At 43.0% G+C, this 26,577-nt stretch overlaps 1 protein-coding gene across 7 annotated transcripts in view; it reads right to left on the bottom strand.

Moving 5' to 3' along the window:
- The window catches only part of rusc2 (RUN and SH3 domain containing 2), a 254,883-nt gene that overhangs the window by 63,629 nt on the left and 164,677 nt on the right, over window positions 1-26,577 (bottom strand). For 6 of the 7 annotated variants that reach the window (XM_070868526.1, XM_070868518.1, XM_070868544.1 and 3 more), the window contains 2 exons: window positions 18,580-20,602; window positions 971-1,777 (listed from right to left, as the gene is read on the bottom strand). In XM_070868526.1, the coding sequence (XP_070724627.1) occupies window positions 971-1,777; window positions 18,580-20,503 (2,731 nt within the window). In that variant the 5' untranslated portion in view covers window positions 20,504-20,602. The remainder of the gene's footprint in view (window positions 1-970; window positions 1,778-18,579; window positions 20,603-26,577) is intronic. The other variant, XM_070868571.1, reaches the window with a different exon arrangement.

Genomic DNA, 26,577 nt, shown 5'->3' with positions numbered 1-26,577 from the left:
ATGCAGCCGAATAATCAGCAAAATGGGGCAAAATGGGTAAGCTGTCTCCAAAGTACAATGTTTGGTTAAGAATGGCTGTAGATTAGCAGGTCTGAGCAACACAAAACCCTGACAATCCAATTGGGAAATTAATGCTTTCAAATTCAAAATGTACTTGTTCTGCTTCATAGAAAGGCTCTTGAAAAGAAGGATCAATAATCATTTTAAAATCAATAATAATAATAATATAGAATTATAGTTTAAGGTTTTTAATATTGTTTTATTTTTCTTCCTGTTTTTTTTTTACATTGTGCAGGAAAACTGGCATGGAGAAATTTTTAAAACCAGTGGTCAGAGAGAAATGAATTAAAATCAATGCACCAACATAGAATGCCTCGAAGCTCATACCAGCTTGTCTTGTTAAGCTTGTCTTAACACAGCTCTGTTGCTCTATCGGTCTGCAAAGATAATCCAACATCCCCCAATGAAGTCATTAGCATTCATTTTTTAACCAAAAATATTCTTGGACAAGATAGAACAACAAATAATCAGACAAAATCAGTGATTTTGAGACTCAATTTCATATGGCTGCAGTCCTGGATTAATTTTGCACTATGTCCATTTTGAGAGAAACCAAGCAATCACATTTAAAATGCACTTGTTCCTGACTGCCAAAATGTTCATATGATTCTTTGCTGTTTTAACTCCAAAAACGGAGATATATCAAACACCATTGTAGTTAAGACCAGTATTCTGTTTCTTTTGGAAAAAATGAGAAGGGTAGTTTTATTTATTTTGATATCCTGGCAGTGCAAGTCATCACCAAAGCTGCTGAGTCAAATTCTAAAAAGATTAGCTTGGTTTCTCATTAGGTAAATAATTTAAATGCTAAGATTGGAGCTAGGTAATAATCCAATGAAGTATTTCAGATTATAGCTATTACATCTGCATTCCACTGTGTTATTTTTAAGAAGAAAGGTCAGACGTATACCAGCAGTGAAGCCCGATGCCACGTGGTTAAGGAGTGCTGATTTTCCACCTCTGTCTCGGTTATCTCTTTGATGGTCCAGATGACTGCTGACACCATTTGCTCTTATGTTAGCTGATGTTGGTAATACGATTTGATGGGAACAATAGCTGGAGTTCTGTGCAGTTTGAAAGTATCCTTGCTCTTTCTTCTGAGCCGCTTTGGGACTTTTTCTTTCCTCCTTACTTTCATCTCTGATCTGTTGAAGGTGGCTTTTGTTAGGTGAAGCAACAACTTTTGCTGGGGATGATAGTATTGGAAGGAGATTAGTAGATAAAGGACAGGATCTACTTCTTGGAGGGTGGCTACCATAATTTCTCTCTGGTGAAACAGCAGAAGATGACGAGTCTCCACTCAGCAAGACGGGTGCATCGTTTTTCACTGGTGAGTAACTGCCCAGTGGTGATGGCCTAATTGCATCTGGTACAGGTCTCCGTAAACAGTACTCATTTATGGGAAAAGCGTTTCCCTGTTTCTCACTCTCAACTGTTCTGAATCCATTCTGTGACTGGCCTACTGTTGCTATATTTTCCAATGACACCATACCACCAGAAGAACTGGATGTACCAGTTGAATGTTCATTTGTTGTCAGCTGGCTACTTGGAATACTGTACATATAAGAGACAGAAGATGCACTGTGGTTTTGCATTGGGCGGACTTTGGGAAGCTGTTTGCTCAATGGATGGTGAAGAATAAAAGGTTGAATAGGCAACGTAGTGGGCCGCTGTTCCTTACTATAACGGATAACTGCACTGGCTTCTGCTCCACCACCTATAGCACCAAAAATAGACAAAGGACAGAGGGAAGAGATGAATAATACCAAAAACAATAGAAAAGGTAAGACAGATAGATTACTTCTCCTAAGTGCTAGAAATATATTAGTTACACCAGAAACATATTATTTAACAGGAATTATAGAAGAAATAACAAAGTGAAAAGAGGGCACAGATAAAATCAATTTTTCCATACAATTTAAGTAAGAGTTTTGAGGCAAGCTGAAGATGCCAAATAATCCATCTTTATATGTTATGTGCTCAACATGAGTGCATTCAACTTTTAAAAAGACCTAAATTGCTTACAGTTGATATCTAAAAGACAGTCCCAATCTAAAATGAGTGCAGCAGCCAGCAGGGGCCAGGTAATACCTTGCAGGCTACAACAAAACAATAATTATTAATAGTAGTTTAGAGCTGGTCTATCTTTAGTGGAAGGCTATGGAAAGACATCAAGAAAGGTTTTAGCAAGAGTGTCTTCATCCAGTTTCATCTGGGTATTGATGAAATGGGCTTGGGTGAATTAAAGAGGAAGAGGAAAATAAATAAGTGACACAAGTAAATGTCCATGCACTAAATAGGTCTGCTTGTAACCACTCTCAATTAAATGTTCCAATATTACATAGAATTTACAGCACAGAAACAGGCCAGTCAGCCAAACTATGCCAGTGCTCATGCTCCACATGAGCCAGAGAGAAAATATTTAATTGTGTTTTGTTTCCATGATTGATTAAGTAATCGTAAGAAAATTTTACAGGTGTTTGGCATCTCTGAGTTGGTTTAAGGATAATATGAATTTCTATTGAGCTACTAATCACATCTATATATATTCAAATCATTAATTGGGTTTCTTTATATTTTTGAATTGTAATATTAAGTTCTGTCTACATACCCAGGAACTCATCTAAATAAGGATCCAAACGCTAACGTTATGTGCTAACGAGTCATAATTTTCTTCAGCTGAGAAAGGAAACGGTGGCAGGTGGTCTTCACATAAGTTGTTTGGGTCAGTTCATTTTGCAGTTCTGAGATTGGTTTATATAGGAGGATGACATAATGTGTAATGTTTATCTGGGGTGTTCAGTTCCTAATATTATTCCCAGCAGCAACAATAGCGCCTTCCACTCACACCTTTGCACTGTCAGGGTACATTTCACACTCTATAGGAATCACATATTTTATGGGGTAGACATATTTGTGTTCAGAGAAAAAGGATTGCATAAAATCACACTAAAAATTTTGAATAATAGCTTTAAGACATGGATTTATCCCTTTATTTCCTCCCAAAAAGGTCCGATAAATTTTATAACCACCAATACAGTATTTAATTATAAATTCCAACACATCTAAAATTCTGCATCAGTAATAGGTAGCTGTGAATCATAGAATCATAGAACTTTACAGCACAGAAGGAGGTCATTTTGGCCCAACGTGTCTGTGCCAGCCGACGAAGAGCTATCCAGCCTGATCCCACTTTCCAGCTCTGGTCCGTAGCCTTGTAGATAATGCACTTTGGGCCAGATTTTCGGCAGGTTTGCGACCGGGTTTTTACCATGATTTGATCCTCTGCAGCGAAAACCCGATCGCAAAACCTAGGGGGGATCCTCAGGTACCTGCTTGCGGCAACGCTTCCAAGTACCGTTGAGGAGAGGTGCGTCGACATGCAACAACGCGGATTGCGTATGTGTCGTACTTTCAGCACTCTCCCGACCCGACTCGACGGTACAGCCCTGCCGCCAGTGGTAAGTATGAAAACCTGCATAAAAGCTAAGTTAAAGTTTTTATTTTTAAATTCTTTTTCAGCAATTTTCCAGCTAAGGGTTTTATGAATGGTTTTTACAATTCCACCCCCGTAAGGCCTCTATTGCAGCGTAAACGATCATGGACTAAAGTTAACAAAACTCGCGTTTTGTGCTGCGAATAGCCTCCTTTACCGGAGCAGACGGAAAGGCCGAAAGTTCGGCCTAAAAACGGTAGCGCAACGCAAACGTTAATTTTCACATAGCGCTGCCGTTTTCGTCGAAAAACCCCTCCCTGGGTGAAAAAAATTCCCATCAAAACCCCTCTAAACTTCCTACCCATTACTTTAAATCTATGCCCCCTGGTTGTTGACCTCTCTGCTAAGGGAAATAGGTCCTTCCGATCCACTCGATCTAAGTCCCTTATAATGTTAAACACCTCAATAAGGTCTCCACTCAGCCTCCTCTGTCGCAAAGAAAACAAACCCAGCCTATCCAATCTTTCCTCATAGCTAAAATTCTCCAGTCCAGGCAACATCCTCGTAAATCTCCTCTGTACCCTCTCTAGTATAATCACATATTTCCTATAATGTGACGGCCAGAACTGCATGCAGTACTCCAGCAGTGGCCTAACCAGTGTTTTATACAGTTCAAGCATAACCTCCCTGCTCATTCTATGCTTCGGCTAATAAAGGCAATTATTCTGGATGCCTTCTTAACCACCTTATCTACATGGCCTGCTATCTTTAAGGATCTGTGGACATGCATTCTAAGGTCCCTTTGTTCCTCTACACTTCCCAGTGTCCTACCATTTATTGTGTATTCCCTTACCTTGTTAGCCCTCCCCAAATGCATTACCTCACACTTCTCTGGATTGAATTCCATTTGTCACTGTTCTGCCCATTTGACCAATTCATTGATATCTTCCTGCAGTCTACAGCTTTCTTCTTCATTATCAACCACACGGCCAATTTTTGGATCATCTGTAAACTTCTTAATCATACCCTCTACATTCAAGTCTAAATCAATGATATATACCACAAAAAGCAAGGGATCCAGTACTGAGCCCTGCGGAATCCCAGTGGAAACAGCCTCCCAGTCACAAAAACACCCATCAACCATTACATAAGAACATAAGAAATAGGCGCAGAAGTAGGCCACCTGGCCCCTCGAGCCTGCTCCGCCATTCAATAAGATCATGGCTGATCTGATCCTGGCCTCAATTCCACTTCCCAGCCCTCTTCCCATAACCCTTGACTTCCTTATTACGTTTTGCTTCCTGCCGCTGAGAACATTTTGGATCCAACTTGCCACTTTGCCCTGGATCCCATGGACTTTTACTTTCGTGACTAGTCTGCCATGTAGGACCTTGTCAAAAGCCTTGTGAAAATCCATATACACTACATCAATGCACAACCCTCATCGACCCTCCTTGTTACCTCCTCAAAAATTCAATCAAGTTAGTCAGACACGACCTTCCTTTAACAAATCCGTGCTGACTGCCCTTGATTAATCCGTGTCTTTCTAAATGAAGATTTATCCTATCCCTTAGAATTTTTTCCAATAATTTTCCCACCATCGAGGTTAGGCTGACTGACCTGTAATTACTCGGTCTATCCCTTTCTCCATTTTTAAACAATGGTACAATGTTAGCAGTCCTCCGGCACCACATCTGTAGCCATAGAGGATAGTAAAATGATGTCAGAGCCTCTGCTATTTCCATTCTGTTTCTCCTAGCAGCCTGGGATACATTTCATCCAGGCCTGGGGATTTATCCACTTTCAAAGCTGCTAAATCCCTGAATAATTCCTCTCTCACTAGGTTTATTTCATCTAAGATTTCACACTCATCTTCCCTGATTGCAAGGTCTGCATTGTTCCTCTCTTCTGTAAAAACAGATGCAAAGTATTCATTAAGAACCATACCCACGTCTTCTGCCTCTACACACAGATTATCTTTATGGTCTCTAATAGGCCCTACTCTTTCTTTGGTTATCCTCTTGCTCTTAATGTATTTCTAAAACATCTTTGGGTTTTCCTTGATTTTACTTGCCAAAATGTTTTCACGCTCTCTCTTTGCCTCTAGGGTTTCTGCAGTATTGAGCCCTCGGTATCTGTCATAAGCTTCCCTTTATTTCTTCATCCTACCATGTATAGAAACATAGAAATCTACAGCGCAGAAGAAGGCCATTTCGGTCCATCATGTCCGCGCCGGCCGACAAAGAGCCACACGGCCCTCGGCAGCAGCCCTGAAGGTTACATATAAACTTATGAACAATGAACAATGGCGGAAAGGTAAAGAGCATCCAGCCCAACCAGTCCACCCCACACAACTGCGACACCCTCTGCACCGCACTTCACCCTAACCAGAGCCATGTGATCTCCTGGGCGAAGCAAAAAATCAGATAAAAAATCCAGGCCGATTGGGGAAAATAAAATCTGGGGAAATTCCTCTCCGACCCATCCAGGCAATCGAAACTAGTCCAGGAGATCACCCTGGCCATATAAGATTCCTTGCAGTACTTACCATCATAGCTACGCCAGCCAACAGGAGGTTACCCACTTACCAGATCTAGGTCCATAACCCTGCAGGTTACGGCACATCAAGTGCCCATCCAAGCACCTTTTAAATGGGGTGAGTGTTTCTGTATCCACCACCCTTCTAGGCAGTGAGTTCTAGACCCCCACAACCCTCTGCGTGTAGAAGCCCCTCCTCAAAGCCTTCCACCAACCACCTTAAAACTATGCCCCCTCGTAATTGACTCCTCCACCATGGGAAATAGGCCCTTGCTATCCACGATATCCAGGCCCCTCAAAATTTTATACACCTCAATGAAGTCTCCTCTCAGCCTCCTCTGTTCCAATGAGTTCCCATGTCCAATCCAACCGGTAAGAAACTAAATTGTCAAATGGAACAAAGGGATTTGAAAATTCAGATGCTTAAACCACTAAAATTACCAACACAAATTGAAAATAGAGTTAAGATTAACAATGATCTCACGTGCCCCGTCTGAGAGCACCTTACGCACATCCAGGGGGTTCTAGATTTATTAGTCCCACCCTTTTTCTTTAAGGGAACATACTTGCTCTGAACCCTCAAGATTGCCTCCCCGAATGCCTCCCACTGCTCCGACACTGATTTACCTTCAAGTAGCTGTTTCCAGTCCACTTTGGCTAAATCACATCTCAGATTAGTAAAATTGGCTTTTCCCCAATTGAGAACTTTTATTCATTGTCCTTTTCCATAACTACCCTAAATCTAACTGAATTATGATCACCAGCATCAACATGCTCTCCCACTGATACCCCTTCTGCATCCTCTATACCGTTCACACTAATTCTAGCCCAGTTAATATTAGCGTAGTTGAAATCCCCTATTACTGCCCTATGGTTTTTGCCTACACATTTGTTCTTCTTTCTCCCTCTGACTGTTTGGAGGTCTATAGTACACTCCCAGCAGTGTGATTGCCCCTTTTTTGTTCTTCAGTTCAATCCATATGGCCTCATTTGATGATCCTTCGAACATATCATCCCTCACAGCTGTAATTGTTTCTTTAATTAATACTGCGACCCCCCCCTCCTTTTTTATCCCCCTCTCTATCCCGTCTGAAAACCCTATAAACCAGGAATGTTGAGCTGCTGTACCTGTCCTTCTTTCAACCATGTCTCAGTAATAGCTATAATATTATACTCCCACGTGTCTATCTGTGCCCTCAGCTCATTTACCTTATTCCCTAGAGTCATTGAATTGAAGTCATCATCAGAGGCGGTCCCTCAAAACGAGGATGACTTGCTTCCACGCCAAAAAAAAAGGACGAGTTCACAGGTGTTTCAATGAAGGACCCGAACTACATCCTGAAGAGTGGAAGATGCCTGTGCGTGCATTTTTTTTTAACGTGGGGTGGCCGTTGCACACCAGCCACCACACGGGCTTGACGGAGCTAGGTTTTGGTCCAGTGGCAAGGATTACTCAAGACAACTGGAGACCAGTTCTGCTGCATGGACCTAGTGCGCACACATATCGCAGTGTGGGCTGGTCTGTGCTGCCCCTGGGCCCCTGACACTGAACTCGCGCCTCCCCTGGGCCCCGATCACGTCCTTCCACAGTCTCTCGTTGCTCCTTCGCCCTGACCTCGTTGCTCCTGCTGTATCTGTCCACGCTCCAATCACCGACCTGGATTTTGATGACATCACTCTTCACAGCCGTCGCCCTCCTGCACCAGCTCGCGCTGTACCTTGTAGTGGCATGCTTCCACACTGCCCATGGCTGCCGCTCCTTTTATGGTCCCAACCTGCCGTTGATGTTCCCTCGCAGGTTGGGGCCTCCACGCTGCCCATTGCCGCCGCTGTGTAAATACCATTTAACACTGCCAAACTTCCTTGTTGTCTAATTTCTAGCCGTTGTTTCCTCTGCCTTCCAAACTTGCTTACTAATTTTCTGCCTTCCAATTCCAGCTTTGCTTCTCTCCCTTCTGAAACTACTCTCAGGTTCCCACCCACCTGCCAAGCTAGTTTAAATCCTCCCCAGCAGCACTAACAACCCCCCACCACCCGCAAAGATATTGGTCCCGGCTCTGTTGAAGTGCAACCCGTCCAGTTTGTACAGGAAGATTGTTTTTCTATATGACCTTACAACAAATTAAATGCAGAAATCAGTCAGCAAAATCACTGTGGCACCCTTCTCAAATTATTTGCTAAGTGAGGCAACATTTTGTTTCTATTTGTTTTCATAGGAACCAAACTATTAATGTAGTATACCAGCTGGAACAATCAAACGGCTTCTTTCTCATCCTTCAAGCATAATGCCAATTGCAAAATTTTAAAAGGTTAAGTTACAAAAACGCTTTTAATAAAAAAAATTGTTATGTCCACATAAGACACTATCCTTTAATTCAAAATTTTGGTCTACATATTGTGTGAAAAACATAAGACACCTAATTCACCAGTATGGATGTGATACTTTCATCTGATATCACCAGTGCCAAGGTGCAACAGAACATTCAGTGAGCTACAATACAATGTTTCACATGTCAGGCACACATTATATCATTCTATTTAGCAATAAATTTTAATTGATCGTTGTACTGGCCTTTGTCGTTAATAAAATAGTAAGTGGATTTCATTCTCCCTCGGGTAATAACTCTTCAAGGACTGCCTCTTGTATGCTGTTTATTCCCTTCCAGCATCTTTTTAATTTAAGAGAAGAAAAGATGCTTTATATAGCAAGTCTCCAGTATAGTCCTGATTGAAGTATAATTAGTCAGTGTTAAAATTAACCTCTTTAAATAAAAAAGATCTGGTAATCTGAAATTATGGGCTCAATTTTACTCAACCCCTTTTTTCGGCGCACTGCAAGCTGGAAACGGTGCCGGAAAAAAGTCGCCCCACCCTGGCAGCTCCTCTGAGTCCCCGGAGTCCCAGCGTAACGTTGATTGTGAAGTGGGGGGCGGAGCAACAGGCCAGCGCCGAAAACAGTGCCAGCACCTGCGCACATGCTCCTGCCCTCCCAGCATGTCCTGCGGGCTGTGAGCAGGACCAGATGCTCTCAGTCCCTATCCCTGGCCGAAGGGACGCCCAATCTCGCCGCACCCTATCCCCGGCCGAGTGGCCTCCCGCACCGGCCGGCCGGTCCGCTGAGTTCCCGGGCAGAGATAGGACTTCAGTTTTATTTTTTATTCATTGATGGTTGTGCTTCAGAGTTTTGATTGGGGGTGGGGGGTGGCAGGGGGAGGAAGAAGAGGAGAGTTTTGGGGGGGTGGGAGATAAAGTGTCTTGGTGGGGAGTGGGGGGGAGGGAGAAAGAAAGAGTATTTTTTTGGGGGGGAGAAAGTGTGTTTTTTTGGGGGGGGGACTTTAAAAAAAAAATTGATTCTGGCATGAAGGTAGGACTTCTATTTTTTATTTGTTATTGATTGATTACTTATTACTTTTTTTGGTTTGTTTAGTCTTGGTGCAGGTCCTCAGCTTCCTTTTATTTTTTTATTTGTTATTGAATGCTTATTTTTGTGCTTTGTTTAGTGCTTTGTAAGTCTTGGTGCTTTAAATGTACTAACCTGCGCCGATTTCTTAACTGCCCACAAGGTTTTTCAGAGCTGGCCGCATACACTGACCTAAGTCGATTTGGAGTAAGTTTTAGCTGGCCAAAGTGATATAAATGGCCAAAACTGGCGTAAGTGTCTGGGAACACTCACTTTTGAAAAAAAACTGAACTAAAAAAAATCGTACCTAACTGACTTATTTTGGGGGGAAAATGGCATTTTTTAAACTTACGCCAGAAAAAACAAATTACTCCAAAAAAATTGATACAAGTCATGGCCAGAATTGGGCCCATTACAACAAAAATATCAATGGTTGTATTACCTACCTGTCATTCAATTCTAAATTTTCACAATACAGCCACTGGATTGCAAATTACTTTGCAATTAAAATCTCCTAATGATACCATGAAACAATAGTTTTTCTGAATTTTATTTGGCAACAAGGCTCTGGAAAAATTTCAAAATCCAAGGAACTTTAGATTTTTCATGAAAACATTGTTTCCAGATACTGCATATATATAAAATAATTGGGGTCATAATCTCAGTGGCATGTTTTCTGAACATCTGAACACGGTCCCAATCCTGTAATTTACGGCCCCTACTCTCACGTACGAGGTGCGCAGGCACCCGTAGGGGCCATGCAAGGTCCTGGTTTAGGCACGCTAAAACCCGGAACTTGCAATCTGTCAAGAATGCATCCCCGAATAAAGGACATTTGCGGCTGGAGAGTTGGGCTGTTTGCCCAGCGAATATCCATTAAGTACTTACGCAAGGCCTGCTTTTACCAGCGTAAAAGTTTTAAAAAACAAAAAAATAAAATGTTATCAATCATTTATACATTAAAAGCTCTGTGCAATAAGGCAAGTTTATTTTTTGCACCATTAAAACATGTAAATTTATTTTTCAAAAAATTACAGTTTTGCTTTAAATATTTAATTAAATGCCATTTTAATTAATTTTAAATATGTATTTTTAAAAATTTTTTTTTGATGTCTCGATGTATTTTTTTTAATGTGATCCCCATAAGCATGAATGGGGATGCCCTTCTTCCATTGGTTGGGCCGGCCCACGTGATCCCAGGGGCGCTTGCTTGGGATACAGGGGCCTCTATGCAGGCCTACGCGTAGAGGCCCAGGAGCGCAAGTACCTTCACCTCACGGACTACAGGGTTCAAGGCGGCAGCTCACCACCATCTTCTCAAGGGCAATTAGGGATGGGCAATAAATGTCAGCTATACCCACATCCCATGAATGAATAAAAAAATTTAAACAAAGATTAACAGCTGTAGACTAGAGGACATAAAACAAGAAAGTGATCTAGAGATACCATTGGCATCACAATTGGTGACAGTAATAAAGAGGCTTGTTAGAAAAATGTAGGCAGGTGGATAGATGGAAAGTTGGTTAACGTACAGGAAACAAAGAGGTAATTGCATATTGCTCAGATTAGAGAAACATTGAAGTTGGGTTACCCCAGGAGTCAATGCTAGGTCTACTTTTGTTCTCTGTATATATTGATGATTTGGATTCGGTTACAGGGAACTTAATCTTGAAATTTGCTTTTGACACAAAAGTAGGAGGCTTGGCAAAAGGTAATTAGGACTATAATTACAGGAAGGCAGAAACTAGTAATATCACAAAGACATTGACATATTAGCAGATTGTCGAGACTGGTGGCAGAAGCTATTTAATGTAAGGTAATACATTTTGAGAGAAAAATGAAGAATGGGAGCATCCACTCAGTAGAAAGACACTGAAGGGTGTGAATGAACAGAGTGACCAAGTAGTTCAAATACATAATTAACTGAAAGTGTAAATGCAGGTAGATATAGCCATAAAGGACAACATCTTTTTATGTTTTATAAATAGGTGCATAAGAGTATAAACGTAAGGAAGTAATGATAAATTTGTCCTAAACATTGCTTGGCCACAGTTTGAGCAGTGTGTGATGTTTTGGGTGCCCCATTATAGAAAGTATATTAAAGGACTAGGGAATGTACAGCATAGATTCAACAGGATGATGCCTGGAAAGTGAAATTATAGTTGAAGAGAGACTTGAAATGCTAGTATATCCACTGGAGCAGAGGAGGCTAAGAGATTTAATTGAGCTTTTAGTGATTGAAACAGAGTCAACGTTTAAAAATACTTTCAAAAGGAGGTTGAAGAAAAAAGAATCGAGGGATCTGAGAACAGCGCAGACACATGGGTTCCTGTGAAGGATAAATATTAACATGAGCTGATTGGCCTGTTTTTGTGTTGTAATTTCTGTCATTCTAAATATACACGGGGTAGATGAAGAGCAAATCTCTCCAAGCTTTGTTCCAACAAAATTCACTGTTCTCTCTACTGCACTGGCATCAACTAAAATAAGTTACATAATCTGTTTGCTTTTCTGCATCTTTCTGTTCACCTGATTGGGATTACGGCGACGTGGCTCCAGGATGATCAGGGCTGGGAACTCAACATCCAGGGGTATTCAACATTCAGGAAAGATAGAATAAAAGGAAAAGGAGGTGGGGTAGCATTGCTGGTTAAGGAGCAAATTAAGGCAATAGTTCAGAAGGACATTAGCTTGGATGATGTGGAATCTATATGGGTAGAGCTGCAGAATACCAAAGGGCAAAAAACGTTAGTGGGAGTTGTGTACAGACCTCCAAACAGTAGTAGTGATGTTGGGGAGGGCATCAAACATGAAATTAGGGGTGCGTGCAATAAAGGTGCAGCAGTTATAATGGGTGACTTTAATATGCACATAGATTGGGTTAACCAAACTGGAAGCAATACGGTGGAGGAGGATTTCCTGGAGTGCATAAGGGATGGTTTTTTAGACCAATATGTCAAGGAACCAACTAGGGGGGAGGCCATCTTAGACTGGGTGTTGTGTAATGAGAGAGGATTAATTAGCAATCTCGTTGTGCGAGGCCCCTTGGGGAAGAGTGACCATAATATGGTGGAATTCTGCATTAGGATGGAGAATGAAACAGTTAATTCAGAGACCATGGTCCAGAACTTAAAGAAGGGTAACTTTGAAGGTATGAGGCATGAATTGGCTAGGATAGATTGGCAAATGATACTGAAGGGGTTGACTGTGGATGGGCAATGGCAGACATTTAGAGACCGCATGGATGAACTACAACAATTGTACATTCCTGTCTGTCGTAAAAATAAAAAAGGGAAGGTGGCTCAACCGTGGTTATCAAGGGAAATCAGGGATAGCATTAAAGCCAAGGAAGTGGCATACAAATTGGCCAGAAATAGCAGCGAACCCGGGGACTGGGAGAAATTTAGAACTCAGCAGAGGAGGACAAAGGGTTTGATTAGGGCAGGGAAAATGGAGTACGAGAAGAAGCTTGCAGGGAACATTAAGACGGATTGCAAAAGTTTCTATAGATATGTAAAGAGAAAAAGGTTAGTAAAGACAAACGTAGGTCCCCTGCAGTCAGAATCAGGGGAAGTCATAATGGGGAACAAAGAAATGGTGGACCAATTGAACAAGTACTTTGGTTCGGTATTCACTGAGGAGGACACAAATAACCTTCCGGATATAAAAGGGGTCGGAGGGTCGAGTAAGGAGGAGGAACTGAGGGAAATCCTTATTAGTCGGGAAATTGTGTTGGGGAAATTGATGGGATTGAAGGCCGATAAATCCCCAGGGCCTGATGGACTGCATCCCAGAGTACTTAAGGAGGTGGCCTTGGAAATAGTGGATGCATTGACAGTCATTTTCCAACATTCCATTGACTCTGGATCAGTTCCTATGGAGTGGAGGGTAGCCAATGTAACCCCACTTTTTAAAAAAGGAGGGAGAGAGAAAACAGGGAATTATAGACCTGTCAGCCTGACATCGGTAGTGGGTAAAATGATGGAATCAGTTATTAAGGATGTCATAGCAGTGCATTTGGAAAGAGGTAATATGATAGATCCAAGTCAGAATGGATTTGTGAAAGGGAAATCATGCTTGACAAATCTTCTGGAATTTTTTGAGGATGTTTCCAGTAGAGTGGACAAGGGAGAACCAGTTGATGTGATATATTTGGACTTTCAGAAGGCTTTCGACAAGGTCCCACACAAGAGATTAATGTGCAAAGTTAAAGCACATGGGATTAGGGGTAGTGTGCTGACATGGATTGAGAACTGGTTGTCAGACAGGAAGCAAAGAGTAGGAGTAAATGGGGACTTTTCAGAATGGCAGGCAGTGACTAGTGGGGTACCGCAAGGTTCTGTGCTGGGGCCCCAGCTGTTTACATTGTACATTAATGATTTAGACAAGGGGATTAAATGTAGTATCTCCAAATTTGCGGATGACACTAAGTTGGGTGGCAGTGTGAGCTGCGAGGAGGATGCTATGAGGCTGCAGAGCGACTTGGATAGGTTAGGTGAGTGGGCAAATGCATGGCAGATGAAGTATAATGTGGATAAATGTGAGGTTATCCACTTTGGTGGTAAAAACAGAGAGACAGACTATTATCTGAATGGTGACAGATTAGGAAATGGGGAGGTGCAAAGAGACCTGGGTGTCATGGTACATCAGTCATTGAAGGTTGGCATGCAGGTACAGCAGGCGGTTAAGAAAGCAAATGGCATGTTGGCCTTCATAGCGAGGGGATTTGAGTACAGGGGCAGGGAGGGGTTGCTACAATTGTACAGGGCCTTGGTGAGGCCACACCTGGAGTATTGTGTACAGTTTTGGTCTCCTAACCTGAGGAAGGACATTCTTGCTATTGAGGGAGTGCAGCGAAGGTTCACCAGACTGATTCCCGGGATGGCGGGACTGACCTATCAAGAAAGACTGGATCAACTGGGCTTGTATTCACTGGAGTTCAGAAGAATGAGAGGGGACCTCATAGAAACGTTTAAAATTCTGACGGGGTTAGACAGGTTAGATGCAGGAAGAATATTCCCAATGTTGGGGAAGTCCAGAACCAGGGGACACAGTCTAAGGATAAGGGGGAAGCCATTTAGGACCGAGATGAGGAGGAATTTCTTCACCCAGAGAGTGGTGAACCTGTGGAATTCTCTACCACAGAAAGTTGTTGAGGCCAATTCACTAAATATATTCAAAAAGGAGTTAGATGAAGTCCTTACTACTAGGGGAATCAAGGGGTATGGTGAGAAAGTAGGAATGGGGTACTGAAGTTGCATGTTCAGCCATGAACTCGTTGAATGGCGGTGCAGGCTAGAAGGGCCGAATGGCCTACTCCTGCACCTAGTTTCTATGTTTCTATGAGTCCTGCTCCCATTTACCCTCATGCTGTTCTGAACTAACTGTCAAGAAGTGAAGTGACCACTTTCCACTCCCCAATGGGAAGATATAGCACTTGAGATGGAAAACTTGTAAGATTAGGAGGATCAAATAAGAAAATAGGAAATTTAGGCAACATCTTTTCAGTAAGATACAGGACTGTGGAACAGATTCCTGACAAGGTTGTTGGAACAGAAAGCCACATCAGGCTTTAATTAAGGACTGAATAAATAAGGAAGGTGAGGTAGCAACCAGTGCTGTTATGTCCACTACCTCCCCTCTCCGTCTTTATCCCACTCCACTTGTGATCTTTGAAGTTTCCCTACAATTCCCCCATGCTCTCAATACTCAACTCTTCCAGGAGACCCACAAGTTTCTTCAGTCTGGCTTCTGCTCTACTCACAACACCAAGACTCCCCTGGCCAAAATCACAATTTATATTTTTTGTGAATGTGTTGAGTTATTGCTCCTGCTCCCCCTCTTGTATGTTCCTGACACCCAGCAATACCTTTCAACCCCATGAGCTCCTCTGTGCCTGTCCAACATCAAATCATAGATGTTCAGATTTCATTCAACTGATTTTCGGGAAGACCAAAGCCATGGTTTCTACCCCCACCAAAAACTCCATCCCCTTGTCATTGATAGCGTTCCTCTCCCAAGCCACTCGTTCAGACCAAACCATGCAAAGTTTTGACGTCATTAGACCAGAGCTGAGCTTCAAACTCCACGTCCTCTTCAACATCAAGACTACATTCTTCCATACCCGCAACATTACCCTCCTCCACCCGTACTTCAGCCTCACTGCCACTGACAGATTTATCCATGCTTCTAGACTTAATTATCCGAAAGTTCTCCTTGCTGGCTTCCTACCTTTCATCCAACGTGAAGTTTGATTTGTCCAAGACTCGCTATATGAACATAAGAAATAGGAGCAGGAGTACGCCATTCGGCCCCTCGAACCTGCTTCGCCATTCAATAAGATCATGGCTGATCTTCTACCTTTCCACTTTCCTGCACTATCCCCATGTCCCGAACATCCAATCTCTGTCTTGAATATACTCAATGACTGAGCTTCCACAGCCCTCTGAGGTAGAGAATTCCACCCTCTTTGAGTGAAGAAATTTCTCCTCTCAGTCCTGAATGGCCGACCACTTATTGAGACTGTGAACCTGGTTCTAGATTCCCCAGCGGAGGGAAACATCCTCCCTGCATCTACCCTTTCAAGCCCTGTAAGAATTTTGTATGTTTCAATGAGATCACCTCTCATTCTTCTAAACTCTAGATAATATAGGCCGAGTCTACTCAAATTCTCCTTATAGGACAATCCCCCCCATCCCAAGAATCCCAGAGCTCAAGGGGTTGAGGGTAAGATCTTAGCATGGATAGAAGATTGGCTAACTAACAGAAAACAGAGAGTCGGGTCATTTTCAGGATGGCAAACTGTAACTAGTGGGGTGCCACAGGGATCAGTGCTGGGGCCGCAACTATTTAGATTAATATTAATGACTTAGATGAAGGGACCAAGTGTACTGTCGCCAAATGTTCTGATGATAGAAAGATAGGCAGGAAAGCAAGTTGTGAGGAGGACACAAAGAATCTGCAAAATAGATAGCTTAAGTGAGTGGTTCACTAGGTTGATTCCTGAGATGAGGGGATTGTCTTATGAAGAAAGGGTGAACAGGTTGGGCCAATACTGAATGGAGTGTAGAAGAATGAGAGGTGATCTTATTGAAACATAAGATTCTGAGGTGGCTTGACAGGTAGATGCAGAGAGGATGTTTGCCCTCATGGGGGGATCTAGAACTAGGGGGCATAGTTTCAGAATAAGGGGTCGCCCATTTAAAACAGATGAGTAGGAATTTCTTCTCTCAGAGGGTCGTGAATTTTTGGAATTCTCTACCCCAGAGAGCTGTGGAGGCTGGGTCATTGAATATATTTAAGGTGGAGATAGAGAGATTTTTGAACTACAGTGGAGTAAAGAGATATGGGGAGCGGGCAGGAAAGTGGAGTTGAGGCCAAGATCAGATAAGCCGTGATCTTATTGAATGGCGGAGCAGGCTTAAGGGGCCAAATGGCCTACTCCTGCTCCTCTTTCTTATGTTCTTATGTTATGTTCTTATGAATCAGTCTGGTGAACCTTTGTTGCACTCCCTCAAAGGCAAGTATATCCTTCTTTAGGTAAGGAGATCAAAACTGTACACAATACTCCAGGTGTGGTCTCACCAGGGCCCTATATAATTGCAGGAAAACGTCTTTTCTCTTATATTGAAATTCTCTTGTAATAAAGGCCAACATACCATTGCTTGCTATGAACAGGATTCAGATGGCTAAATTGAGTTTGCCCCTTAGCACCGCCTTGTTCTGCATTGGTTTCCTGTCTCCTCAATATACTGAATGTATAGCCCTTCATTTTCAAATCGTTCCACCTATCTGCCTATCCTACCTCTAAAGTCTACTCCAATCTTCTGTCACTTTGTTCCTTTGACTTTGACCTTTTCTATCTCACCATTGGTGGCAGAGCTGTCAGAGCTGCCTGAGCACTATTTTCAGGAACTGGCTAACTAAATCTTCTGCCTCTCTACTTTTAAAAACCTTCATAAGATCTATCCTATCGACCAACCTTTCGGTCACTTGGCCGAACATTTTCACCATGGCTTGCCATCCATTTCTTCAGCTATTTTGTTTGTTGCTTCTCACCACCCCCTCCTGCTGAAAAGCACCTTGGGATGTTTGCTACATTTAAGCCACTATATAAATGCAAGATTTGTTGGATAAATCTCAAAAAATCATTTTATTCGTTCTTGGAATTTTGGCGCCGTTGGCAATTTCAGCATTTATTGCCCATCCCCAGTTGCCCTGAGAAGTTATCTTCTTGAATGGTTGTAGTGGTTTGATACAATAAAGTGGCTTGCTCGGCCACTTCAGAAGGCAGATAAGAGTCAAGCACATTGGTGCGAGACTATAAGCCAGACTGGGTAATGACAGCAGGTTTCCTTCCCGAAAGGACATGAATGAACCAGTTGGGTTTTTACAACACTTTTACCAATACCAGCTTTTTATTTCCAGATTTTCTTTTTGACTGAATTCAAAATTCCTAAACTGGTGGGATTTGAACTCATGTTCTCTGGATTATTAATTTAGTAACATAACCATTACACTACCATCTCCTGTTTGCTTCCTATTAGGAAAGGGGATAGAGGACAATTAGTCTCAGATTCATGATAAGAATACTGATGGGAGGTTTGCAGAATCTCAACATATGAACCAGCTCAAAACATTACTCATCATCATAGGCAGTCCCTCGGAATCGAGGAAGCCTATTATGGCTACTGTAACAACTAGATTGTTAAGGAAACTGTCTTTCATGTCTATAAATTCTGTCACAGAGCCCACATAAATAAAGTTTAGGTAGTCTCAACACAATTTCTACTGGTTCAAAGCACAAAGCTTCCCACAAATTGGCACTCTGATAAAGGCCACAAGGATGGCTAGTGTGGGGAAACAAAAAAATGGTGAAGTATGGAGACATCATTTTGATACTGGAGTTAAGGCACATTCCTGTGGTAGAATAGTGGAAGTTTTAATCTGCTGTGCCTTATATGGGAATACCTGATGCTGACCCCGGTGCCAAATGGAAGAGTATTCAAATCTCCAGTACAAAAAAGTTACTTTTTTAATAAAATAAACAGCCCCAGAGAGTTGGTTTTACTACAAAAGTGGCTAGGATTAAAACATTATATTGAACAATGGCTATATTAGACCTATGAGTTCGGTGCTAGCTTACCTTCTGCTTTAAATCTGCTGTCAAAAGATGAATCCTTTTCAATTTGTTGATGGAGTGTATTAGCTGGTTCTGATTTCCTGTCATCTTCTCCAGTGTAACAAGGTCCATGACCTTCCAGGTGAGCTTTTTCATACACACTTGCACTACTGTTTTTGTTGAAACGATGAATAAAGGGTGCATCACACGACGTTGTTAAATCCACTCTTGTAGAGGACCTGCCAGGCAGACTATGGCAGTGCTCTTCTTCCAAATAAACAAATACATTATTTTCTTTCTGATTTTCCAGTATTGGGGAGAACTCTATTGAAGAATCTCCACTGGTTCTCAGTGGTGGCGAGTTCCCACTTCGTTTTCTAGTTCGAGCAATTTCAGCAAATGAAGTTACTCGTCTTGGTGGCGATCTCTGAGGTGTTTCTGTGTGACCATCACTTAGCTTGCCTGGACAGCTATACATGCGTTCCAATGAGCCTAATCTAGGAGATGGGCTCTTATCGAAGTTGCGATCGTAGCTCCTCGATCTTTGCCTGCCAGAAGTATTTGAAGCAACATTCACGTACACTTGACCTTCAATGAGATCTTCAGTTGTTTCTACTCCTGGTTTCTCCTGAAGATGCTGATTATTCTTCTTATCTTCTGGTTGCCGGAAGAGGTAATACTCTGTAGGTTGACTAGGGCTTGTACTTTTAGTGTGGTCCTCTGAGCAGCTTGTTATTGAAGACCCTGCTGGGCTTGGTGTAGACGGAGAAGATAGGTCACAAGTTACTAATTTGTAATAATTTTGTGTGGCAACAACTAGTCTTGCTTGACTTTGAAAACAAGCAGTAAAATCCGAATTTTCAGAAGAACAAGGCATGTTTTCACATGGTAGGTGGTAAGAATTGCAATTGTCATCAACAGCTGATGAACACTGCTGATGGCACAGACAGGTTTTCATGGCATTGCCTCCATTGCGAGTCTCACATGTATTCTTTGGCTCATTTGGCGATGAATGTAGGTCTAAGTAGAATGCACCCATCTCTGAGTGACTGCAGTATGAAGAATCATGGGACATGTTACCTGAACTTAGGTTGGACTTTGACTGACTTTTCATTTTATTGTAGATTGCTGTAAAGTTGACCAGCACACCGTCTGAACTGTTACATGAAGAGTCACTGTTGTAAGTCATGTGCTGATTATCTATCTCAGATTGATCTGAAAAGATACAACTTCTGCTTTGTTGTATATCTAAGCTGGAGCAGTTGCATGTTCTGCTCTCTTGTAAATCTTGCTTCCTGAAGGATCCATCTGGGCTGCTGTCCAACCCTTGATTGCAATCAAAGAATAAGGTTGACGTGCTATCATTAGCACAGTTGCATATAGGTAGTTCCATTAGGTCAGCTGAAGCTGGTCTTGATGTGATGGTCCTATTTAACTTGATGCCATCACAAGTATGGGTTTGTTCCTCTTGACCTTCAATAATCCCCTGTCTACTTGTGGGGCTCCATTGTTTTGTGTTGTTTTCAGCCCCATGAAGGTGAAATGGCTTTTCATGCAGAACAAATGGTGGATTGTTAATGTTGCTGTTCTGAGGATGAAACAAACTGTTATTGGAGCTTTCCTGATCATTGTTCTCATTCAAAGTTAATGAATTGTGTTGTTCACTAGTGTTGGTTTCTTTTGAGTTTGGTAGTCTGCCTTCAGTTTCATGTGGTGCCCCAGGAGGTAAACAGGAAGCCTGGATTAAGCTGCTGTAAAGTAATGTTTCCTTCTGAAGCAGATCCTTCTCTGGGAGTGATGTAGTCCTTGTGATTCCCAGATCAGTATGGTAGAAAGGACTTGGTCTTTTGCCCAAGCTACAGCACTGTCTATCTGGGACCTGGCAATGAACAAGGGGAATGTGATGTACAATCAACGTTTCCCCCGTCAGTTTGGGTGGGCTATCCATGATGTCTCAGGTCATCAGCCGAGCTGGACAGAACATACAGAATCTCCTGTGGCCATACTGATAGCCTGCAACATGTAGTTCATGGTGTGGCTCAGAAACCTGGAAAACACAGGGGGAGAAAAACATATGACTTTATAGTACTTGTTACATTAGGCATGCCCCGAACAACTTAATTCAACAATAAAATAACATTTCTTCCTGTTTTTAAGATTCTACAGGGACTAGATATTGTAAACATCGACAAGTTATTTCACTTTGTCCAGAACTATAGAACTGAAGGACACGACCTGCACTTGAAGGGGTAAATTCAAAACTAATCTGTGGAAACAATATTTCAGTGTGTGAGTGGTCAATCTATGGAACAGGCGCCATAGGGAAACAGTAGAAGCAGTTACTATTTATTGATTCATTAAAAAGCAAATTAGATAGATTCTTTCAGAAAATAACACGTGGAATACAGTATATGAGTAATTTGAGACATGGCATATGGTAAACATAGCATGCTTGGAAGGAACAGGTGACTTTGGGTCCCAAAGCTCTCCACCATTGGGGTTTTCCCCACTCATGTCAGGGGCTATTGTAGACTAACTGATAGAGATTGGTTGCTATGATTAGTCAACAACTAAATCATGTAAAAATTTGGATGATAGAAGGTGAACTTGGTGTAACTTGGTCTTTTTGCGACAAGCAATTCCTATGCAACACATTGATCACTTTCCTTGTTAGACTCTATTGCTTCCAAGCAAAATAATTAGCTGCAAGAACTTACACTGGGCATTCACATGTTAAAAGCAGTCAAAAGTATTAACAAATTCTGTATTCCACTGCTTAGTTCCCAAAATATTCATGGCATCTCAAAATATATGCTGGTTTTTGTGGCTATCTACAGAATCTTTACAGAATCAAAACTTTGGTGTGGCAACCACATTATTTAAATTGAGAAACATTGGTAACAGTTTGAATAATTATAAAACACAAAGGGCTAGAAATTCGAGTATTTGCGATATGGCTGTTTTTTTAGCGATAACCGCGTCAGTATATTTTTTTACTGCTGGGGTATCGCTACCGCTGGACGTCGCAAAATTCACCAAATGGTCACCAGCAATAGCGGTAAATCCGGCCTTGCACAACTGAATTTGTGCGCTGGAGCCGGAATTTGAGATAAAAAACAAGACTTCGGCGCATGTGCAAATTTTTCCCCCCAGATTTTTTTCTTCTTCCCGCGATTCTGGTCAGTTGTCAGGGTACGCCGTGTATGCGCAGTATATCCAGGGCTCAATCAGCTATTTTTCACACAACAGCCACGATGCAAGGAGAGTTCAGCAGGCAGAGAGCCAAGAAATTTAGCTATGAGTCGAACGAGGCCCTCATCGCAGCTGTACAGAGTAGATGGGGGGAATTCAATAGGAGTGGGTGCAAGTAAACCCTTCCCAGCTGTTCTGAAGTGTCTATGGACCAGCGTGTCTGAGGAGGTTTCCACAGTGGACTACATCAGGAGGGACCACAAGCAGTGTCGGAAAAGGTTCAATGACCATTGCAGGGTCGTCAGAGTAAGTAATATTTTTATTGATGCACTCCTTCATAACTTAAATTGTAAATCTGACACATGTTGCTATAGGTAGGCTTAGTGTTGCACCTCATTTGCCATGAATGATTGTTACATATTATTAAGATTGCTTTTTGACATCTTAAAAGATGTTTCTGCATGTTGATGTCTTCCTCATGAACCACATGCAACTTCCAGGGCCATTAAACAGAGAACTGTATTAAATGCACACAGTATGGTACAAGTGCTTTGATGGCTATCTGTGTGTGCCACAAGGGCAGAAGGGCCCTCTGATAACCATTCCAATTTTCATCTTTGCTGGGAAAGTTGTCGCATAACCGCCAGGAGTAGCAGCGGCAGGAGGCGGTCCGCCCAGACACTGCCATTAATGGACCTCGCGGAGAGATTGGCAACTCTGATCGGTGCCTCAAGGTGGTCAACTAACCTTCAGGGTGCTGAGCCCATGTTCGAAAGTGAGGGTAAATCCTGCAAAATCCCCGGGCTGGGTTGGGGGAATGTGATGTAGTGTCTGTGGACTAGGGTTGGGGCAATGTGATGCAGTGTATGGGGGCTAGGGTTGGGGCAATGTGATGCAGTGTCTAGGGGCTAGGGTTGGGGCAATGTGATGTAGTGTCTGTGGACTAGGGTTGGGGCAATGTGATGCAGTGTATGGGGGCTAGGGTTGGGGCAATGTGATGCAGTGTCTGGGGGCGCCACTTCCTCCAATGGAAGCCTCCACCTCAGCCCATCATGTGGGGGTGGAGGAGGGGGAGGAGGAAGACACTGAGGACGAGGAACCTCCACAGGAGGAGAAAACTGATGAAGCTATTCTGGGAAGGGAGGGGGTGGCGATGTAGTCACCACCTCCTTTTGTTGCGACCACTAGTTCTTCGGAAGAAGAAGAAGCATCCTCGAGATTTCGCCCATCCGAGGCCCCGGGTACAAGTGGCGTGTAGCAACGCACTCCCAGGGTTGAATTCCGTATGCCGTCTCTCCTGAGGGTGAGTCGGCAATGCTGGTCTGCTGACAGATATGCAGATGCACACCTGGACATGGTGGAACTTTCCAGGGAGAGCATCTAGCTCAGCCGACAGTTCATAGAGGTCTTGGGTGCTTTTCCCGCAAGCATTGCGGCACTATCCGCGGACATGAAGGAGGGCATGTCGCAGATTGTTGCCGCGACCCGCGAGGCTGTCAATGACCACACGCAGTTGATGATCTCGACCTTTAGCACTACAGTCCCCAGTGTCACACCACACAGACCGACACCGCCCGAGTTGTGAGGCCGAGCAAGAGCCTTGCCACTCAGAAGCCAGGTCTTCCATAACCCGAGCATCTCCAGGGGATCCACACATGGCATCTCCATTCTCTATCCCCCTTTTACACTATGACTCTGACCGCGTTTTTGCACGACGCCTTGGTACCACCTTGGGCATGGTCATGATGTGAGGGAGGGCGTTTAGGATGCGGGGGGGGGGGGGGAGCGGGAGGGGCCGCAGGTAAAAGCGTTCGGTGCAGGGGTTGTTCTTTCGTTGATTTGTTGCTGTTTTGTTATTGCTGTTGATATTTTATAAAAGTTTGTCATTTCAAAATATTGGCCCTGAAATTCTGTCCTCCCTGGGTCCGTACAAAGTTTCCATGGACCCGGGAAGGCATTAGAAATGCCGGTTTTCAGTGCACAATGTGCATGCACTGGAGCTTGACAGATCCTCCGTATATCGGGAGCGAAGACATTTGCATGGGCAAGATTGCGGTATTTAACCATATCTTGCCCAGAAAATGTCCTCAAAATTCTTGCGCCTGATATAAGCAGGTACATAGCCTACTTTTACAGGCGTAAGAGTTTAAAAACATACAAAAATATAACTAAATTACATTTTAAAAACATTTTTTAAAACTCTGCCCATTACGTTACATTTATTTTTAACCATAATTAAAAAACATATTTCTCTAATATTTATTAACTTTAATTTCAATTAATTTTAATTATGTGAGATGTGTTTTTTATTTTTTATTACATGTATTTAGTGTCTTTGTTTCTTTTTCTTATTAATAGCAATGAGAACTCGTAGATACGGAGTTCTCATTGCTATTAATGAGAATGCTGTGGAATACTGTACCCGATTGGCTGAGCAATCACACATGACTGCATCTTCTGCGTGGGAACCTCGAGGACGAGAGTGCGCTTCGCAGTGGGGGAAGAGAAGGCCTCCCCAGCGGAATCGCAGGCTCCTCCCGGACCACCAGATACTTGCGTAGAAATGTTTCAGGTCGGAGGCAATTGCCCGCAGGAAGCCTCCGACCAGAATTTCAGGGACAATGTTTAATAAAATTTTGTTCCACTTTTGAGATGTTTAAATTTTATTCAAGTTAAATCTTATTCAAGTTACAATGTTTAATAATCTTATTCAAGTTACTATATATGTTTAATAAATTATTTTGTTCACCTTAACCATTCCTGTGTAGTGTCTCATTTGCAGAACAGGGGGAATAGTCAACATGGTGGGATAGAGCGGGCAGGCAACGATGAAACATGCCGTTCACTGTTCAAGCAAAGCGTTGAATTATGAGCTGCTAATGCAAGGCTTTTTCAGCGGCGTAAGCTCCATGGGGCCTCCACTGTGGTGGTGGCGGTGATGGCATGGGTTCATCGCCAGGCTCTTCATCCTCCTCCCCAACTCTCCTGAGGTGGTCCTGCAGTCCCCAGTGGCAAAACCTGTGCCCTCATGATGACTAAGTTGTGTAACATACAGCATACCACAATGAACTCAGAGACTTGCTGAGGGGATTATTGCTGGGAGCCTCCAGAGTAGTCCAGGCATTGGAAGCGCTGCTTGAGCACTCCAATTGTCTTTTTGATGATGTTGTGTGTGGCTGTCATTATAGCCGGCTTCTGTCTGAGGGTTTTGGAGGGGGGTACATGAGCCAGGTGGAGAGGCCATAACCTTTGTCCCCCAGCATCCAGCTCTGGCCTTGTGGCTGATGCTCGAACAGGTATGAGACACTGCTCTCACAAGTACACAAAAAGGAAAAGAGTGGCTAAAGTAAATGTTGATCCCCCGGGAGGATGAGACTGGGGAATTAATAATGGAGAACAGGGAAATGGCAGAGACATTGAACAAATATTTTGTATCGGTCTTCATGGTCGAAGACACTAAAAACTTCCCAATAGTGGATAATCAAGGGGCTATAGGTAGGGAGGAACTTAATACAAATAAATCACTATCACTAATGAAGTAGTACTAGGTAAAATAATGGGATTAAAGGCGGACAAGTCCCCTGGACCTGATGCCTTACATCCTAGGATCTTAAGAGAAGTGGCTGCAGAGAAAGTGGATGTATTGGTTGCAATCTACCAACATTCCCTGGATTCTGGGGCGGTCCCAACAGATTGGAAAACCGCAAATGTAACACCCCATTTCAAAAAAAAGAGGCAGACAAAAAGCAGGAAACTACAGACCAGTTAGCCTAACATCTGTCGTTGGGAAAATGCTGCAGTCCATTATCAAAGAAGCAGTAGAAGGACATTTGGAAAAGCATAATTCAATCAAGCAGAGTCAGCATGGTTTTATGAAAAGGAAGATCAGAGAAGGTTCACAAGGTTGATTCTGGAGATGAGGGGGTTGACTTATGAAGATAGGTTGAGGCTATACTCATTGGAGTTTAGAAGAATGAGAGGTGATCTTATCGAAACATGTAAGATAATGAGGGAGCTGGACAAGGTGGTTGCAGAGAGGATATTTCACTCATTGGGGAAACTAAAACTAGGGGACATAGTCTCAGAATAAGGGGCCGCCCATTTAAAACTGAGATGAGGAATTTCTGCTCTCAGAGGGTTGTAAATCTATGGAATTCTCTGCCCGAGAGAGCTGTGGAGGCTGGGTCATTGAATATATTTAAGGCAGAGATAGACAGATTTTTGAGCGATAAGGGAGTAAAGGATTATGGGGAACAGGCAGGGAAATCGAGCTGAGTCCATGATCTTATTGAATGGCGATGCAGGCTCGAGGGGCCAAATGGCCTACTCCTGCTCCTATTTCGTATGTTCTTAAGTTGAAAGCATCATGGATGCTCCCTGGATATTGGGCATTTACTGACATGATGTGCTGAGGATGGTCGCAGACGATCTGTATGTTCAAGAAGTGGAATTACTTTTGGTTTCGGTAAACCTCTGGATCCTCTAAAGATGCTCGCAGGGCGATGTGTGTACAGTCAATGGCAGTCTGAACCTTGGGGAAGCCAGAAATTCATCCAAAACCTACAGCCCTCTCATTCTGTGCCTCCTTGGTCATTGGGAACTTTATAAAGTCCATCCTGCGTGCATACAGTGCAGTAGACACCTGGCGAATGCAGCAATGTGTAGCATACTGTGAGATGGAGCATATGTCCCCTGCTGATGCCTGAAAGGAGCCGGAGGCATAGAAGGCAAGTGCCGCAGTCACCTTCACCTCGATGGGCAGTGCAGTCCTGTTGCTGCTGGTAGGCTGTAGGTCTGCCTTTACGAGCTGGCATATCTCTGTGACCACCT

Source organism: Pristiophorus japonicus, chromosome 2, assembly GCF_044704955.1.
Source record: "Pristiophorus japonicus isolate sPriJap1 chromosome 2, sPriJap1.hap1, whole genome shotgun sequence".
Lineage (NCBI taxonomy): Eukaryota > Metazoa > Chordata > Chondrichthyes > Pristiophoridae > Pristiophorus > Pristiophorus japonicus.
The sequence above is the reverse complement of the archived record's forward strand: the minus strand, read 5'-3'. Positions and strand labels throughout refer to the sequence as shown.